Here is a 19,509-nt window from a genome sequence, read left to right as displayed (position 1 = left end):
GAATTCAGCATGTATCTGCGAAGATGTTTCTCAATAAGGTTAGCTTCTGAACTTGTGAGCTCAGTAGAGTAGTTGTCATTTCCTAGGGGAGTGGCCATCACCATATCTGGGGAGGAAAGGGCTTTGTCCACATGGCTTCTTACCTGCATGCCTCTGCTTGGACCTGTTCTTCTCCAGCCCATGGCCTGAGATCTGCACCATTAACTCCCCTTGTTAGCGGGCCTTTGTATGTAAACTACTGCATAAAAAGTTTCCCTAGGTTCCCAGCTTTCAGATCACAGGACTTCGGCATTGCAACAGCAGCTTGGATCTATATCTCCTGAGAACCCTGACTAATACAAACTCCTTCCAACCAGAGTAGCTCCTTTATATCAATGGGGGATTAGTTCCTTCAATCCAGAAACCAAAATGCACTGATACTCAATTTCCTTATATGAGATATTTGTATATAATGCATACACATCCTTCCAAGTACTTTTCAATCATCTCTAAACTATGATACTATAAATGCTATGTATGTATTTGTCACATTCTGTTGTTTAGGGAATTCTGCATATTCAGGATAGACAGAATTTGTTTTACTGGACATTCTTGTATCAGCATTGGGTGAATCTGCAGTAGGGATAACGCACAGATCCAGACAGCCAACTATGCACTGAGCGAAAGTATCATCAGCCTGGACTTCACTAGACACACAGGCATTTTCCAGCAAGCTCTGTGTGACTCATCTACCTTCCAATATTGCCTGAAATATGGATGAGGGAGACATTATCTAGGGAGAGCTCCTTGGAGAAACTGTTATTGAGTTTATACACCCGCCAGATAAGCCGGAAGCCTCCTAAGATAGAGATGAATGAGCAGAGAGCTGGTGACCTCTGCCACCATCCGCTGCCCGTCTCATTCCCTTCCTCTTCATCTACCTTCCCCAATTGCTGGTACACAGAGCATCATTATGTGAAACAGGCCTGTGAAACTCACTCTGTGCCCTCCATAAGCCCGTGGTAGGGAATGCTGTTCATTATATCACACAGTGTTTCTTTAGGAGGGCTCCTGGGAACAATTCCTGTCTGGCCTCCGTGTGAACAACAGTTAGAATTTTCCTGAACAATCGGTTTGTGTTTATCGTGCAGACACTGTAAATTGTGTATCTGACAAGTTTTCTCTATTCCACTAGCAGCCATGATACTGTGAATTCTGCTTACGGCCCACCAGTAAGTAGCAGATGTGTGGTTGTGCAGTTTAACATTATTACCAGATATGGTAATATTCCTTTTCTCCTGTCTGTGATGCCTCATTTTTAACTGATGTTCTCTTTCCATGTTTCACTCCCCACAGTAAACCACAGAAAAACATGCTCTGGAATAAGATTTGGTTTACAGTGAAAAATAGATAAAGTAACAAGTATCAGTTCTGGCTCAAAAATTCTCAGGAACAGATCCAAGGTGTAGGATGTACATCCCAGGACTGTAGCACTAATGACCCTAAGATAATTGGGAAACTTAAATAAAGTTGCTGAAAATATTGTGACCAACCCACCTCATTCTTACGACCCAGCTAAAGCAATGCCACTTCTTGGGATCTGATGTGTTCTGATCCTAATTACAACGGAATCCGTGAACCGCAGCATGTCTACCAGAGTGACATGTGGAAGTTTACTATGTTCTCCTGTGGCCTGGAGGGAGCCGAGAGAAGCAGCAGAGGAAGTCATTATTGTTATTTTCAGTCTTCCATGCTGCTGAATAGCAAGGAAGAACTAATAGACCTTACATGGACTCTTTCCATCCACAGTTTCCAATGGCTGCAAATAGGTTTAAATTCAAGAAGAGACATTTGAGTCTCAACTCCCAACAATGTGTCCAGAGAGACAACTTGGCAAATGAGCACATAAAAAGATATCTAGCATTCTTAGTCGTTAAGGATATAGAAAACAGCCACAATGAGACACCACCACACATCTATTCAGAGGGCTAAAATTAACTAAGATCCACCATATTGAGTGTTAGTGAAAGTATAGAGCAGGGAGAACTTTCAAAGACTGCTGGGATTTAATGATAGTACAATCGTTTCTCACAATAGCTTATTTTTCAGAGAGTTAAACACACATCTGTACCAGGACCCAGTACTTCCTTTCTAGATGTTTATTCAAGAGCAGTGGAAGAACACAACTATCGAAAGACTAGCACATGAATGCTCACAGCAACTAGTTTTGCTAATAACCAAAAACTGAAAACTGTCCATCAGATCTCCATGAACAGCTGCACGGATAAACAAAATGTAATCTACTCATGTCATAGATTATTTATTAGTGTAAATAATAGATACATAAACCATTGGTAATCACAACAATATAGCTGAACCCTAGGATAACTATGTTGAATGAAAGAATAGCATATACTACATGATTCCATTCACATAAAATTCCAGAACAGAAAAGCTGATACAAGCTGAGTATGCTCTTACCCCAAATATTTGGGCTAACAAGTGTTTTAGATTTCCTTTTTTTTTTTTGGAATGTGGAATATTTGCATACATATGAGGAGATATCATGGGGCTGGAACTCAAATACAAACAGGATATTCATTTCTGTTTCACACATACCCAATATCCCAGCCTGGAGATCATGTTATTTAATACTTTTACTGCACCTGTGTTTTGACTATGACCTAACATAGAAGGTAGAATGTAAAGTTTTTCATTCATGACATAATATCAGTGCTCAAAAATTTCTGGGTTTTGAGCATTTTAGATGTCAGATTATCTGATCAGGGATACTTGGCTTACACTACAGTATCTGCAAACAGATCACAGCTACATGTCACACATGAGGCAGAGAGGGCAGTGAGAGGAAAACGCACATGAGGACAAGGAAACTTGGGGGTGCTGCATGTGCCTGATGTCTTGATAGGGTACTGGTTTTACACATACACATGCATCACAACTGATCAAATAGTACACTTTACATATTACATCTCAATGAAACTCTACAAAAAATTATTCTAAGAAAAATCTAGTGGGGTCGAGGTCATTGGCATAATGGGTAAAGCTACTGCCTGTGTTGCTGGCATCCCTATTGCTCCACTTCCAATCCAGCTCCCTGTTAACATGTTTGGGAAAGCAACAGAGAATGGTGCAAGTCTTTCTACCCCTTTACCCATGTGGGAGATCTGAAAGCAGCTCCTGAATCCCAGCTTGGGAGCATTCCAGCTGCCCCCAATGTAGCCATTTGGGGAGAGTAGCCAGCATGTGCGAAATCAACCTCACTCTTTTTTCTGTTTCTATCCCTTCCTCTCCCTCTCTCTCTATATTCTGCCTTTCAAATAAATACATGTATATTTTTAAGATTTATTTATTTTTATTGGAAAGGCAGATTTACAGAGAGAAGGAGAGAGACAGAAAATGATCCAACCCTGCCCCACACCCCTTCATCCCAGTGCATGCTTACTTCTCTCACGGAGAGACAGGCCAGGGTAAACAGTCTTCTCCATTCCTTACCTGAAGCCAAAGTTTGTCATGTTGAGACCACTTCCCACCAGCAATACACTGAAATGTTGCATTCTGTCCCACGTTCACCTCGACATTCTGGAGTCGCAGAAAATGAGGTGCTTTTCCTAGGAGACAAACCAAAGAACGTATGAGGACGGGATTCTACAGCCTCTCTCATTCCAAGTGGATGACAGCTCTGGATGGGCATGCAGGGTGGACCCTACATGGGAGGAGGTTCAGTGAAGAGGTGACAGACCCCGCACTGCCAGCCAGATCCAGTGGGAGGATTTGGGCTCATCTTCTCTCACTTAAATCTCACCACATCCATGAGATAGACAATAGACCTATTTCACAGATAGATAAATGATGGCCCTAGGGTTTACACAGTTTGGTCCAGAGAGCTATCCAGACAGTGCAAGATCAAGACACAAATATAGATTTCTGAGACCTTCAAAATTCCTTCCAATAACAACAACCTTGCAATACCATGTTAGACTGGCACAATCATCTCTGGAATACATTCAAATTGACCATGGCCCCAGGAGCTGACATGGATAACAGGTGGAACCAAGGAACTAAAAGGTAGGGAGGAAGAAAAAACCAGAGTTGAGGATGGGGAGCAGGTATTTACCATAGAAAATTCTCCCCTGTAGCCCATGCAAGCAGAGAAAAGAAAGCTGAACTGAAATATCTTGAATGTAAGACCTGCACGTATGGTCTTGGTGACAAGGCAGCTGCTGATGAGGAGGAGGAAGAGAAGCAGCCACAGCTGGGATTGAACCTCACTATGATATAGGATGTGGATATCCTAAATGCTATGTCAAATGCCACCCCAGAAGGGGCCTAGTAATTATCAATGCTTACCACACACGGCAACTGTGGACCCAACACAGTCAGTAGTGGAATCATCTTTACAGTGAATGAACCAAGGTGCAGAGAACCTAAAATTCTTGGCCAAGTCAACAAGTGTACAATCTGAAATCTCAGGGAATGCAGCTCCCCACTCCAGGGGGTAGAACTAGAACGGGACACAGATTCTGAGGGCTGAGTACGACAGGAAAAAGACCTCTGTGTAAGTGAATGGTGTACCTTGGAGCAGTCAACCCCAGAGTCAACCGGTGCTTCACACAGGGTAAGCGATTTCCCCTTCTCCCTCATCTGCTCTGACAGGTTCCCTCCTGCATGAGATCTCCAAAGAACAGCGACAGCAGCTTGGTCTGGTAACCCATGTCTGGAAGAACAAATTTCTTCCCTGAGGCACAATGAAGGATCTCTACCAGCAGCAGCCAAGAAGGGGAAGAGCTGGGCACAGACCACTCCAGAATGGGACTGATGGAAAACTCTGAGATGTGCAAGGAGGCTCAACAAGGGCCTTGGAGCTTCTTTCCAGAGGGAGACAAGAGAGACAAGCAGTAACAATTATGCCATTAATCAAAAGGCCCTTCAGTGACAGGTATCATGATAAATGCTTTGCATTTTATATCTAATTGAACCTCATGATATCCCTGGTAAACAGATAGCACTGTCATTTTTCTACTACAGAGGCAGAAACCAACATCCAAGGAGTTCAACATGCCCAGAGCGACAAAGCATTAGCAGAAAATGAAACAATTCAGTCCAGGCCCCATTTCACCCCAAATTTGCTATTCAGCTAGCACAGTCTCTCTCCACCCGGACACGGTGAATGAAGATGGTGTCACCAGACAGAGGCCATGGCCTAAACAAAGAGCTTCGGGGCAGAGCTGTGTTTCTTCCCTAGGATCTTTTTGCTGCTCCTACATTTTGGCAAATGACCCCATTCTCTCTTCTTTCACATGGCCCCACACTTTGAACCACCTCATCTATCAAACCATGACCCTGTTACAAGGCTCAGCAAAAACCAAAGCAGACAGCCTTGACAAAGAAAGCGTAGACTTCCTGCTCAGAAATTCGGGACAATCACTCGGGGGAAGCCTTGATCTACTGTCACAACATGCTAAAGTGGCATTCAGGTTGCAAAGCAACAAAACTTCTGGTGGGGCTAACAGTTTAGGATTCTTGCATCCACTCCACCTGACAATGTCATACTGCTGTGATCGTCTGAAATTGTTTCCATTGAGCTCTCCTGTATCATTTGGCAAAGATATCTTCGGAACCAGCAGTTCAACTCGATTCTTCGAGTGGTAATATAGTGAACAAGATAAGACTTGTTTAGGCCACAGGTTTAAGGATGAGATAATGTTTGTGCCATGAACTGAGGTTTGGTTCATGTGGGTTAGCAATGTTGGGAATTCTGAGCTGGGTTTTACAGGAGAATCCTCTCCCAGTACTCTTTGGGAACATGCAATTATGCCCTCTGGATCCATGCCCTCTGTTTGCTTCCAACTCCTCCTCACTTCCTTCTCAACAACTGACCTTCTGCCTGGGTTCTTTCACCTTGGTCAAGCACTCTGGTCTCCCCTTTAGGTTCCCTATCCATTGGGCCATGGTATTAGCATTCTGGAGAAACTCTAGGTTCTTACAGCAGACATGTAAAACTCAAATGCACACAACAGCCCAAGAGCTAAAGAAATGAATAAAGTGGGTTTAGTTAGAAAAAAAAAAGGACACACACAAAAACACGTCCTCCTTGGCCCAAGTGTCAGGTTTTCTACTTTTGATAGAGATCTCGGAAGCAGAAAGTCTTCTCTACCAAAAAAAAAAGGCACTGTGTAAGCACAATAATCACCTTTATTCAGCACCAGACTCAGCACTGGGGAAGAACGCAGGTTGGGAGTGGATGTGGGGGAGCTGAAGAGAGGCCCTGTCCCCCAGGAAATGGGGGAGACACTCCCAAAAGCTGACCAAGGGAGGCAAGTGCGATAGCTTTTTTCTCAGAGTGGTGAACCATCTGACTTCTCAAAGAAAGTTTAAAAACAATCCACATTTACAAAAATCTCACTCTATTTACTGATTTTTTAATTAAAATACCATGCAGAAACCCTGCCTTGTGGTACAGTGGGTTGAGTCATTGCTTGTGATGCCAACATCCCATACTGGATCATCATTTTGAGAGCCAACTGTTCTGCTTCGGATCCAGCTTGCTGCTAATGCACCTGAGCAGACACAAGATGACCCAAGTGCTTGGGCCCCAGGCAGCCCCTCATGAGAAACCAGGACAGAGTTTCCGTCTGTTACCTTTGGCCTAGCTCAGATCTAGCTCTTGTGGCTATTTAGAGGAAAAAATTGGCAGTTGGAGGATCTCTTTGTGTCTCTCCATCTCTGTTGCTCTGCCTCTCCCCCCCAAAACACACACACTCACACACACACACACACACACACACACACACACACACACACACACACACACACAGAGTGCAGACATCACAGAACATGTCAACAGGCAAGATCTATTAGCCTATAGTCTTGGACTGCAAGGTTGGCTTAGTCTTGTCCCATAACTGGTGGTGCCCACCATACACTTACCCCATATCAGAGTAAGAGAAACTTCCCCTGACAACCCTCTCTTCAGCCAGCATTCCCAGCATTCTCGTCACTGTTCTCAGGCCCCAGCTCATGTCTGATGTAAGACAAAAACACCCTCTGGGCATCCTTGGGATGCAGGTGATGTTCTGAGTCCTCTCCCTTGGTCTCTGGGCTCCTGCCTCTCTGATCCAAGTTCCCCTAGGCTCTGATTCCAGTCTCCTCCGTCTCCATTCCTCAGCAGCTCTGGGAGAAACAGTACTCCCCCAGCATCCACTCACCCACCTTCAGTCAAGGACTGCTGACCTCAGGCCCAGGGCAGCCACAGGCTTGCAGCTTGAAGCATCTCCACTTAGGGGCTGCAGAGATCAAGCCTCCAAAGGTGGGCTTCCACTGAATGGGGCTGAGCAATATAGTGGCTGTGCATTTGGGGCAACACGCCTGGATGTCGATGACATTTAAACTCCTGCAGATGTCAGTACAGCATCTGAAGAAGTATGATTGTGGCCTTTATCTCGCTCTTTAAACCCGACAGTGCTCCATGGGAAGTCCCACCTCTGGAGAGAAGGCTCAATACACACATTAGCAGGGTGCTGCCAACTCTGTGAGCTTGGGGACATGGCCCAGCGAGGTAGTGATGGGGGAAAAATAGGTTTAAAAAATTCTAAAAGTCAACTTGTAAGTTAGAAACTTTGAAACCAAGTAGAATACTGTGCTGACATTTATCAGGAATAGTTGTCGCAGTGGTAGCCCTGATAATGGCTAACACTGAGAAACGGCGACACAGTGTAACTTAGAATAACACAAAAACGCTAAATGGGCTATAAAGTATGGGCAAGAGGCTTCAGTGTGTAAGACAAAATAACTTCCCTGGAATGTTATGCCTAGCTTTTGGTTACTGATTAGGAAGCTGAGATGAAACCATAATAAGTTTAGGATGTCATGGTTGTAGTGCAGTGAGTAGAACTGCTACCTATGACACTGGCAACCAACATGGGTACCGATTCAAGCCCCAGCTGCCCTGCTTCTGATTCGGGTCCCTACTAATGTGCCTCTGGAAACGGTGGAGGACGGCCCAGAACCTTGGGCCCCTGTATCATGTGGGGAGCTTGGATGAAATTCCATGCCCCTGCTTTCAGCCTGGCCCAGTCTTGGCCATTATAACCATTTAGAGATTGAACTAGTGAGTAGACTTACTCTCTCTCTCTCTCTGTTTCTATGTGTATGTATGTCTCCTTCTCTCTATAACTCTGCCTTTCAAGTAAACAAACAAATCAGTCAAAACGTCAGTTTTGATCCATGGAGGATATGACCGCAAATCAGGTACTAAGCCATGAAGCTTGTGGAATAATTCATAGCCTCACTTATTGATAAACTCCAGCCATGGGTCGAGAGCGAGCACAATCTGAAGGACAGATGCAAAGACTCTCGAAGCTTGAGGTTATAAAAGGAATGTATATCTTTTCTCAATATAGTTAGTTGTATATATTTTTTAACATTCTACAAGCAAAATCATCAGTTTATTAAATCTAACTAAGGCTCAGGGGTTGGAGAAAAGTACTTTCCGTGAAGGGCCAATCCCGAAACTGTAACTACATGGCACACAATCCCATACAGAGCCGTTGCCAGCACACTGGGAAGCAGCATTCACACTCAGCTTCCCCCACACTTGCAGGCTCTGCTGAAGCCACAAGTCTGGGAGCACATCAGCTTGGATGTCTATGTCTCCCACCCTCAACCCATCAGGTGAGAGCAGCGGATTCCATCACTAAGCTAACCCACTCCTCTCCATCTCCTCCTTGTGTTTGTCTTCACTGCACCACTCAACAGGGACCAAACTATGTCCCCTTAAACTGAAGATGTGTACACACTGCTCCTTGGAGGATTTTGAGACTGCCTATTTAAAGAAGCAACCCAGGCAAAATGAGGCCATTGGGGTAATCTATCTAAGTCCGCATGCTTGTTGTCATTCTTTTACTATTATTATTTATAAAGGGAGCACATGTCATATATTTCATATATACAGCCAAAGAACAGAATCATATTTCCCACTCCATTCTCCCTCTTTTCCACTCCCACCCTCCCTACTCCTTCTGGTCTCATTTTTCTTAGGAGGAATTCTGAGACTTTAGGAACACACCAGGAGTATGGGGCAGAGAGCAGGGACCATGTGAAGACACAGCGAAATGGGGGCCCTCTGGGAGTCCAAAAGAGGGCCTTTGGAAGATGGTAAACCTGCTTATAGCTGGACCTGAGACTTCCCAGCTCTATGACAGTAAGAAAGCATATTTCTGCTGCTGAAGCCCCCTAGTCAGTGGTATTTTGTGAAGGAAGGCAGCCCTAGGAAATGAATGCACCATCTGTTATATATCCTAATTACCTCATTATTTGTTTTCTGTCTCTTTTCACTTAAAAGGAAGCTCATGAGGGCAGAGAAGGAGGCTGTCACTCCATAAACTCAGAACAGCACCTGGCATGGAGTAAACAAGCAGTGAATGCTTCTTGCATGATGCCTGGATGTCTCTGCACCACTCTAGTCCAGGACACCAATGTCTCTGACCTGGCTCCAGAACTTTCTTCCTAACGGGACCCTGACATCCTCTTGATGGCACTTCAATTCCTTGTCTGTGAGAAAGTACCCAGCCAGCATCAAGCTATCCTACATCACATCCTTATATTGAAAATGGCATCTCTTCTGCTCACAGTGGGGCATGAGGCCCAACAGGAGCAGGCCCAGCTCTCACCCCACAGTCACTCGGCATCCTCCATGGCTCCTCCTGCTCAGGACTGGAGGGGAACATAGCTGACCCCCACTGCAGGACCTCTGCACCTGCTGTCTCCTCTGCTTAGAACAGCTTCCCCTCAGATCACACTCACAAACCCCTCCCTAGGATTCAAGTCCAAGCTCAGAGCCTCTCTTCAGCAACAGCCGCCCTTGAGCACTCCGTGCAGCGAGCGATTCCACAGCCATGATAGCCACATTCGTAAGAGTCTACAGCACCTAGTACAACCTGAAATGATTATTAAAATATATTCTTCTCCCTAGGTTCCTTCTACATAAACCACAAGAGAAAGACTTAACTATAGTCACTTAAGTGTCCCCATTACCCAGCCAGCGCTCCTCACACAAAGCTGATTATCTCATGTTGAATAGTTAATTGTTCAAAGAAAGGATGATTAAAATCCCAGGCTGTGTATGGATTCAGTATAGGTCTTTTGGAAGGAGCCTTGGCCAGTTCCCAAACAACTTCATGTGATTCATGAGTGGCAGCTATCTCTCAGATGACTCAATACACTGCCCACATCTGCAGATGAACTTAAATGGAGTTTTTTCCATTCCAGTCACTCTTGCACATCCTCACATGATTTCTGGGAAATTTGTGCTGAAGTCACCTAAGTACTGAGGATGAACTCAGCTGGAGCACATTATGCACGAAGAAAGCAAGGGTCACGTCTTCCCAACATATAGGCCACGGCCCATTTGCTGTGTAACTGGCTCTCATCAATTCCATATCCCTGCAATCCACATTCCTCAGCAGGAGAATGAGGCTGTCAGGAGCAACCTAAATTGTGGAGCAGCCCAATGAGAGGAGGGTTCCGAGAAGAGTCATGAGACTCGGGACAGAAAGTGGTAGCCTAGTGTTACCACCTTACCTTACATGCGCCGGGATCCCATATGGACATCAGTTCATGTCCCAGCTGCTCTACTTCCCATCCAGTTCTCTTCTTGTGGCCTGAGAAAGCAGCAGAGGATGAGCCAAAGCCTTGGAACCCTGCACCCCTGTGGGAGACCCTGAAGAAGCTCCTAGCTCCTACATTCCTAGACCTCAGCTCTGGCTGTTGCGGCCACTTGAGGAATGTCCCAATGGATGGGAGATCTTTCTTTCTGTCTCTCCTTCTCTCTGTAAATGTGACTTTCCAATAAAAATAAATAAATCTTTTTTTTTTTTAAAGAAAAGTATCAAAATGCCTTCCCATGAACATCCTCCTTTGGAGAACTATTAGAAAAAAAACTTTTCCTGTGATAGCAAACCACACACAGCGCTTGGAGCTAGAGCTCTGATCAAGCTTGTCTTAAAGGTGGTTAAGACTACAACAAAAGGGCTTCACTGTGGAGGTGAAATTTTCTATGAGAACAAAGAGTTGTGGGGTCCATGGAGGAAGCCAAGTAGCATACTCCTGGGAGGAGCCAGTGTCAAACACGCCAATCTTCTCAGCCTATAATAAGAGGCAGGGATTCAGCAGGTGCCACCAACATGAACAGTTCTGAGAGGACAAGATGGTGCAGCACTCAAGGAAGCAGAAGACAGATTCTCCAACCATGTGGGGTTGAGCATGTGCAGCTAAAGCAACTACAGACACAAGAATCGCCTCCCTATGCAGCTGCTCTCTCTCTGGCCACTGGGTAGCTAATGCTGATTCCCAAGAGTTGAGGGAAGTAGCCCACAGCAAAGCCAAAGGGATGGAGACTCTATCTAACATGATCTCCAGATTCCTATGATGTGGAAAGAAGAACAGTCTCTCCTGCACATACACCACACACAGACTGCCCCCCTCCTCACATATGTCTGGAACTTGGGACTTGTTCCAAATTCCTCCACTGATGGTGCTCTAAGGGCCAAGGGCCATGAGTCAGACAATGGTGTTTATTCTAGTACCAGGAAGAGGAAATAAAGTGATGATCAAGAGGCTGACAAATTCACCGCAGAAGTAGAAACAGTTGATTTCAATTAGAGAAACATGAATGGGGCTGAAATGAGAAAAAAGGGAGCAATGGAAGGCACAAGAGGACGGCGCAGGATGTCCCCTGGGATAGTAGCAAACTGAATCACAGCCCGGGCATGCCTCACAGCCAGATGGGAGAAATGAAGAAAGACCCACTGCAGGTTTACCTCGAACTGGATGGCTGCCAACAACTAGCAGGACTCTGATCAACCGAGCACTGACAAATCTGAGGGGCTGGCATCTCAGCTGTCCCACCCAGCGATTGACAAAAACTCGAAGTCTGTTTATTTTTATTCAGATTAGAGAATCTCTAACCAAAAATTCCCTGTGCTACCTCCAAGCAGGACTTGGCCCCTCTGAAATTATAGGGAGGGGCAGCAACTATGTCTGGCTGTTGAAACCCATGCAAGTGCCTTACACTAAGTACAGAAAAGAGACAGTATTTTAATGGGAGAGTGGCTGGGCCTGGAGGAGTGAAATGCCACAAGGACTGACGCCACACCCTGAACACTCACCACTGTGAGAAATCTCTGCCCATGCCTACACAGAACTGATGAGCGTATTTAAGAATATTTTTAAGGAATTAATAGTTTTGGGGATACTTTTCCCTGTGAGTGAACAGTGTGTTAATTTGCTACATGTTTTGGTGTTCTCTTTTTTTTTTCCTGACAATTGCACAAGATTTTATCCGAAGCCCTCTAATTCTTCCACTTCAGTGGTCTGAATCCCACTAATAAACAATCAGGACTTTAGACTCCCTTAATAACGACAAGAGATTCAAACGAAGATGTTTTGCTACTCTCTGCAAATTCCTGGAGGTGCTGCCTGTTGAACAGACCAGCAAAATTATGGATTTATTCAGGACTGATTGCATTGAGTATGTAAGCATTTTTGAAGGATTAAAAGAGAGAGTGAGAGATGTTTGTGAGCTGAATGAATAGGGAGATTGCAGCCTCAGAAATACCCGGTCTGCACACAGCTCTATGGGGAGGAGGGGCAGACTTACTGCATGGATGAGCGAGGACCCGGACCTCGTCCACAGCGATGTAGCCAGGATGACCCTTCAGAGAGACAGATTCAAATATCACCTGCAACACACAAGGCGGGAGTCAATTCCACACAGGCAGTCGTGGGCATTCATCCTAGGAAGCCACCCAGGCTTCCAAACAGGTCCTCTTTCTGCCTCCTATTGAAACCAAGCAAAGAGGCCGTACATGAGGGCAGCACGCTGCCTGGGCAATGGACTTGGGTTTTCAAAACAAGGTAAAAAGGCCAAGGCCTCATGACTAGCAGAAGAACAGTCAGCCACACGGAACGTTTTTAATGGATTTCAGACACAATGCTTAGATGTAGGAAAAACAATCAAATGTGGCCTGGGGACTCCAATCTGCACTTTTCTCATTGTGGTTTCAGTGACACACAGGGAATGATGCCCTGCCTACTTACCTACCTACCCACCTCCCGGCTTGCCAGCCTGGCTGCCACCTGACCTTCCTGCTCGCTCACCCATCTACTTACACGCCTGCCTGCCTCCTTGACACCTTAACTTTCCTATGAAGGGTGAGGGGCAGCACTCCCCGTAGTCACTTGAAGCCGAAGCAGGTTCTTTTCTGACTTGATTCTATACTCAAAAGGAGCAGGTTTCATCTGAATTTCTTATTTTTAAGATTTATTTATTTATTTGAAAGGCAGAGTTAGAAAGAGAACTTCCATCTGTTGTTTCATTCCTCTAATGGCCACGATAGCAAGAACTAGGCTGATGCAAAGCTAGCAGTCAGAAGCGTCTTCTGGGTCTCACACATGCTGCAGGGCCCCAAGCACCTGAACTACCTTTTGCTGCTTTCCCAGGTGCATTAGCAAGTAGTTGTATCAGAAGTGAAGCAGTAGGAAAGCGAACTGGTGCACTTCCGGGATGCTGTGGCCACACTTGCTCTGACGTGACACTGACTCTCTGTATGTCTGAACTCGTAAAAAGAAGCAGCAACTTGTCTATATGTATCTGAGAGTAGAGGACAGAATGTTCTTTGAGTTTTCTGCTTTACCACCTGAATTGCTTATTTCCACAAAATGGTATGTTTATGTCTCAGATAAAAATTTTCCTCATCCCTCAACTCGTATTTTCACCAAGTTCTTTGAGCACCTATGCGGACAACATCAGGAAATGCCTCTAATTTTTCTAACTCCAGTGGCCTCTTGCTCCTCCAGCCCACCTATCTCACCATCTGTCTTATCATTCCTCACTTCAGAAACTTAAGCATTTTGAGACTGGCCCTGTGGTGCATAGGGTTAAGCCTCCCCCATCGGTGCCAGCATTGCATAATGGCACTGGTTAAAAATGGCACTGACGGTTCCACTTCCAATCCAGGCCCTGCTAATGGCCTCTGAAAGCAGCTGACGATGGCTTAGATCATTGGGTCCTTGCATCCATGTGGGAGACCTGGAGGAAGCTCCTGGTTCCTGACTTCAGACAAGTCTGATTAAGGCCCTTATGGCCATTTGAGCAGTGCCAATAGCAGATGGAAGATCTCTCTGTTTATGCTTCTCTATATATAATTCTGCTTTTCAAATAAAAATAAACATCTTTTTTAAAATGAGGAACTGTAAATTCTCATTTTCCTGCATTTGGGTACAATGTCCTATTCCACAGGCTCTCTCACTTGTCTCTCCAACCTACTACATAGGGTTGCCTGTATCTCTGTGTTTCTGGAATTAGTGCATCTGCCTGGACTCGTCTGTACTCTCAATAAGCCCAGCTAACCTCACCACATGGCATTATCACCATACAGTTCTCTCCTTTGTATCTTTAACTTTGCCACACCTATAACTAATCTTCTCTCCATCCTCCTATACCTTAGTCAAATGTTTTCCTTTCCATCTCCACTCATCCCATCCCAGCGGACACACATGTTGGCAGGAGAGAACAGAAGCCTGCTTTCAACTTTGTACCCACTGACCTAATCCATAGCCATACCTGCCACATGGCCTTATCTCTGTAAGAAACACCAATGCTTTTGACCCTGACCTCTCTTGCCATTGTCACCCTCCTGGTTCTGCTCAGATTTCTTTGCATATTTCTCCAAATCCTCCTTTCTACTGCTAAACTTGACGTATGTAAATGCTTGGGCTTCTATTTATAAATGACCCTGTAGCAGCAGTTTCACCTTATTACTATACAGTTGTTCGAATGACACTAAAAACTCTCCACAGTTTTGTCTTTACACATTCCCAGTAGTTCCTTATTTTCTACTTCAAAACCTCAACCTATTATAATCTAGATTTTGGCGGTAACACTTCCATGTTCATGGCCAAGAGAGTCTTAACCCTACTTTGTAAAAGAAGGAAATATAGTCCTTGAACTCAGGACCAGAATGTCTTCTTTGCATTCTGGCTCCACCACTCACTGCTGTGTGACCTGGAGCCAGGAACTCCTTGCTCTGTGCCGATAAATACAGTGCTTAGTTCACTGGATAATTTTTCAGTTCCCATCCTACTTAGAACAATGTACAGCATGTGCTATGTTTTCAATAAATGCTTGCTATCATTATTATTACTGTCTGACTATTCTTTTACAGTCACTGCTATACATAGCGCTCTTTTTCTCATTTCTTCTATGTAGGCTAAGAGATTACATCACTCACGCAGTTTTTCTCATCAACCCAGGACTATTCTTAGGGTAGATTCATAGGCATTCCTCAATTCCCATCTGCCCTTCAAGTGTGGGTTTCCTCCATTCCTTCTTTTTCTTTTTCCTTTTTTTCTTTTTAGACATACTCTCTTTAACCTCCTCCAATTGACTCATAACTCCCAGATCCAGTTCTGCACTCTGGACCTTTCACCTGAACAACAAACATTTTCACTCAGCCAGCTAGCATCTCCTGTAGTTTCATAATATCACATCAGTGCCCCAAACGCATGTTGTACATGATAGAACTGAGCAGCTCCTCTCTCAGCTTTCACCCTCATTGCCCAGGGATCATCTCTCCTAAACTGGGGGACACCCAACTGGCATCAGAGCTGTCTGGGTTTCTTCTTCTCCCTCATCTACTTTTCCCTTACTTTTTTTTTGAGTCCACATTATTGGATTTCTGAAAATGTGCATCTTCTCTCATTTCTGCTGCTAGAATGGACTATAGCAATAAGCCCTCCCCACCTTTTTTTGTAGGTCAAAAATAAATTAAGATCAGTATATCACACTGGTTCAATCCAACATCATTTTTAACCACTGCTCACTCAACAACCCCCAAATTGGACTGCCCTATTTTTTAGTTTTCAGTTCCAACCTGTAGATGTGTAGGAAGGCTAACAAGAAAGCTTCTAATGGCCCATGTGGTCACTCCAGGTTAGTAAGCAAAATGGTCAGTATTCTCTGTGGGGCTTGGTGCTCCAAAAGCTACAGTAAGAAACTGGTATCGACAGTGGCAATGCTTGCAAGTCACAGAGGGTCAGAACGTGGGGTATGACATGACACACACCAGACACAGAGGTGCACCTGCATATCAACCATCCAGAACAGCGTGCCAAGATAGCACAGCCCCCTCAGAAAGGAGGCAGAGAAGCCTACAACTCCACAAGGCTATTAGAATACTTTGTTCTGCACAGGTAAGTAAATAGAAAGCTTTTGTTAAAAATTACACATATGGGGCCAGCCTCTGCCTGTGATGCTGGCATCCATATTGGCACTAGTTTAACTCCCAACTGTTCCACTTCTAATTCAACTCCCAGCTAATTGCATGGGAAAGTCATAGGAAGATGGCCCAAGGTTTTGGACCCCAGCACCCATGTGGGAGACACGATGAAAATCCTGACTCCTGGTTTCAGTCTGTCCCAATCCAGGGTGTCAAGCGGTAGATAAAAGATTTGTCTGTCTGTCCCTCTCCCCAACCCCCCCACTTCCCTTTCTCTCTGTAATCCTTTCAAGTAAAAAAAATTTTAAAAACATCTAATTATTTTTTAAATAGCTGAAAAAAGCCCAAAGCAAAGTCCATAGAAAAAAATTGAAAGAAAATGGAATGTACAAAGAAAATACACTTAAAAAGAAATAGCATGAAAGCATTCAAACTGTGTAACAAAAATGACAAAAGTAAGGGGAAAATGTCTGTTGTGACAATAAATATAAATGGGCTAAAACAGAGAAACATTCTCTGACTGTCTAAATAATCAAAGCCTAATTGTATGCTATAAGATTAAACACCTAAAACAGAATGACTCAGTAACTTTAAAAAGAACAAGTTGAGCAAAGACATAATAAGGAAATGCAAATAAACAGAAAACAGTTGTTTCAAAATAATATGAATTCATCAAAATAGAATTTTAAAATAAAAATTATTAAATGCATTTTAATTTTAAAAAACACTTGAGTCAAAACTTGAAAAAGAAAATGATGGGAAAAAAAACAATATTTGAACACTGTAATCCACGCCTTAGACTAACTTACAAGACAAAAAGCAAAGGTATTGAGAACACACAAAATATGAAACATAATTTATTTACTATACATATGCTAATGAGTACAGAGAATTAACTTTTGTTCCAGTGTTCAGGAATTATGTGAATAGCATATCTTCCAGGCCAAAGTAATACTCAAACAAATTCTTCAAACAAGAAATTGCATATATTTAGGTCTATAGAGTAACCAAATTCACTAAAACTACAAATTAATGACAAAGCCTTAGAAGTTGATTTGTTAAGAGTTATATACTTTCTTAATAATTATAATGTCAAAATATGTTGAGTATGTCAACAGAAGTCTCCGATACAAGGCAAGGGACTAAGCAAGAACAACACCTTAACACCTATGCCTGTTTACAGAAAAATGGCATTTTTGGTGTAAAACACTGTTGAGAATCAGGAAAAGCAGTAAATGCTCCAAGAAACCATTTCAGTTGGCAAGCTATGAAAGTTGAAGTGGGAATGACAAAAATCCACAGATGCAAAAAGTTTGGAAAGCTAGGAATGTCAAAAAGTGCCCCAGGAGACCCTGAAGAACGGGGTAAGATAATAACCCCATCAACGTGTCTGAGTGTAGGCTTCTGACCACAGGAATCCCCATCCAGGATCCAGTCAGGTCCAGTTCCCAGGGAGAAACACCACAAAGGGACAGGAAGTTACCCAGAACCAAGCATAGTACTCACAGGGGATTCAAGCCAAGACCTTGAAAAGTAAAAGGAAGCATGGTGAGAGTCAGAGGAGTGACCAGAGCAGTGCGAGGCGACTCCAGGGTTGTGGCCTCTAGAGGGCAGCCGCAGAAGCATGTAGGGGAAGAAATTGGCCCTGCAGGGGGTCCCATGTCAGTGCAAGGAAGCAGGGTCTGTGTACAGGAAACCAAGAGGCCAAGGCTGGACAGTTCCACTTCTCTGTAGAACATTCTTCAACTCCAAGGCTGTCCTGTGGAATAACTGTCAACTGCATGTGCCCCAGCCTGAAGAGCTTCCTTGGAGACCTCATAATGCAGGTGTCAAGGAGGTGAGGCTTTCACATCACTGTAGAAACCTCGCTCTGAGCATGAGGAATTAAGTAGTCAGGAGGCAATTTCCCAAGAGAGGCTCAGAGCTGAGTCACGTAAGACTCCTCCCAAAGGCCAGCTGTGTGCCTATGTGGGGGAACGTATGGCCATGTTTTAAGGATCTTTCATAGTCCTTGAGCAGAGAGAACTGCACAGCAAAAGTTTCAAGTGGTTACAATCATTTGCTTGAAGAAGATAAAAACACAGGCCCATCAGGACTTTGCTTAGGAAGAAGATCATAGACCTAAATGTTTCCATGAGACAAGACGACTTGAGACGGAGCTAAGAGAATCTATTTCTCACACCAGCCCAAGGAGACCTATATAAGGTATGGAGGAGGAATTGCTAGTCACTGGAGATGGGTGGGGAGGGTGACAGAGAAGAGAAAGATGTTATGCCACGGGTGGGCCTCTCCCTGTGATAAATCCTTGTAAATTATGAGCAACGTTATGAATCCTACAAGTGCCGCAGTGTCAGCAGTCTTCCTGGGGACAGAATTGAGACCCAGGTCCAGTAGAATCAAAGTCAAACGAGTCCCTCAGTTAAGGGATCTACACAGTGATAATGCATGTGAAATAGTAAGTTGTCTGACCAAGGAAGGTGAGGAAGAAGAGCAAGCAGGTGGCTAAAAGGCAAACAACTTGCTTGGTTTGGTTTTGTTTGTTTTATTGTCTCATTGTTTTGTTTTTAAGACATCTTGGGACATAAAAGTTTAGTATCATTAAATACATGAAATTGGAAATAGAATGAGTGCCCCATGAAAAGCAATAACGACCCGAAGCACACAGCAGACAGCATCTCCCAGGTCCCTCCTTTCCCAAGAAAGGAAGGGGTGGGCTAAAGAGGCACTGTTTCACTTGGGAGCCCCTGAGACCTGGTGCCAGAAAACTGGCTAACCTGAAAGATGAAATCTCTATGCTAATCACACATCCCAGAGTTAAGAACTGTGATCAATGATTTGATAAGTCGGTGCATACACCATGAAACCTAAAAACCAGCAATGCTGGAAACCAAAGTTATATTTGCTCCACAGAATCACAGGGCCAGAGTTTGAGGTCTAGTCAAAAGTCTTCAAACATGTTTTATTCCTGTCTTAGAGACCCAGGGTGCGTTCCCTTTTCTTGTCACCCACCTATGTAGGCATACGTGAATGAATGTGCTTCCAGCCTGGAAGGATGCAGGCACTTGGGAGCATGCATGTACATTACCATGCTTGTAGCTGCTTGAGTCTCCATGAGTGGCTGTGTGTATGTGATGGAGACACATGTATGCATTTTAAACTGCTTTCTCCACACCCATGGTAAGCAGGGGAAAGCTGGCAGTGCTGCAGTGGGCCAAGCAGGTCTTCAGATGAGGTT

General features: G+C 44.3%; 1 protein-coding gene across 3 annotated transcripts in view; it reads right to left on the bottom strand.

Moving 5' to 3' along the window:
• Positions 1 to 19,509, bottom strand: part of PTPRT (protein tyrosine phosphatase receptor type T) — a 918,862-nt gene that overhangs the window by 561,223 nt on the left and 338,130 nt on the right. For all 3 annotated transcript variants that reach the window (XM_040981459.1, XM_040981457.1, XM_040981458.1), the window contains exons 4-5: positions 12,656 to 12,737; positions 3,493 to 3,608 (exon numbers count right to left, since the gene is read on the bottom strand). In XM_040981459.1, coding sequence (XP_040837393.1) covers positions 3,493 to 3,608; positions 12,656 to 12,737 — 198 coding nt within the window. The remainder of the gene's footprint in view (positions 1 to 3,492; positions 3,609 to 12,655; positions 12,738 to 19,509) is intronic.

The sequence above is a fragment of the Ochotona curzoniae genome, unplaced genomic scaffold (assembly GCF_017591425.1).
Source record: "Ochotona curzoniae isolate NIBS_2020 unplaced genomic scaffold, NIBS_Ocur_1.0 contig_3520, whole genome shotgun sequence".
Taxonomy (NCBI): Eukaryota; Metazoa; Chordata; class Mammalia; order Lagomorpha; family Ochotonidae; genus Ochotona; species Ochotona curzoniae.
The sequence above is the reverse complement of the archived record's forward strand: the minus strand, read 5'-3'. Positions and strand labels throughout refer to the sequence as shown.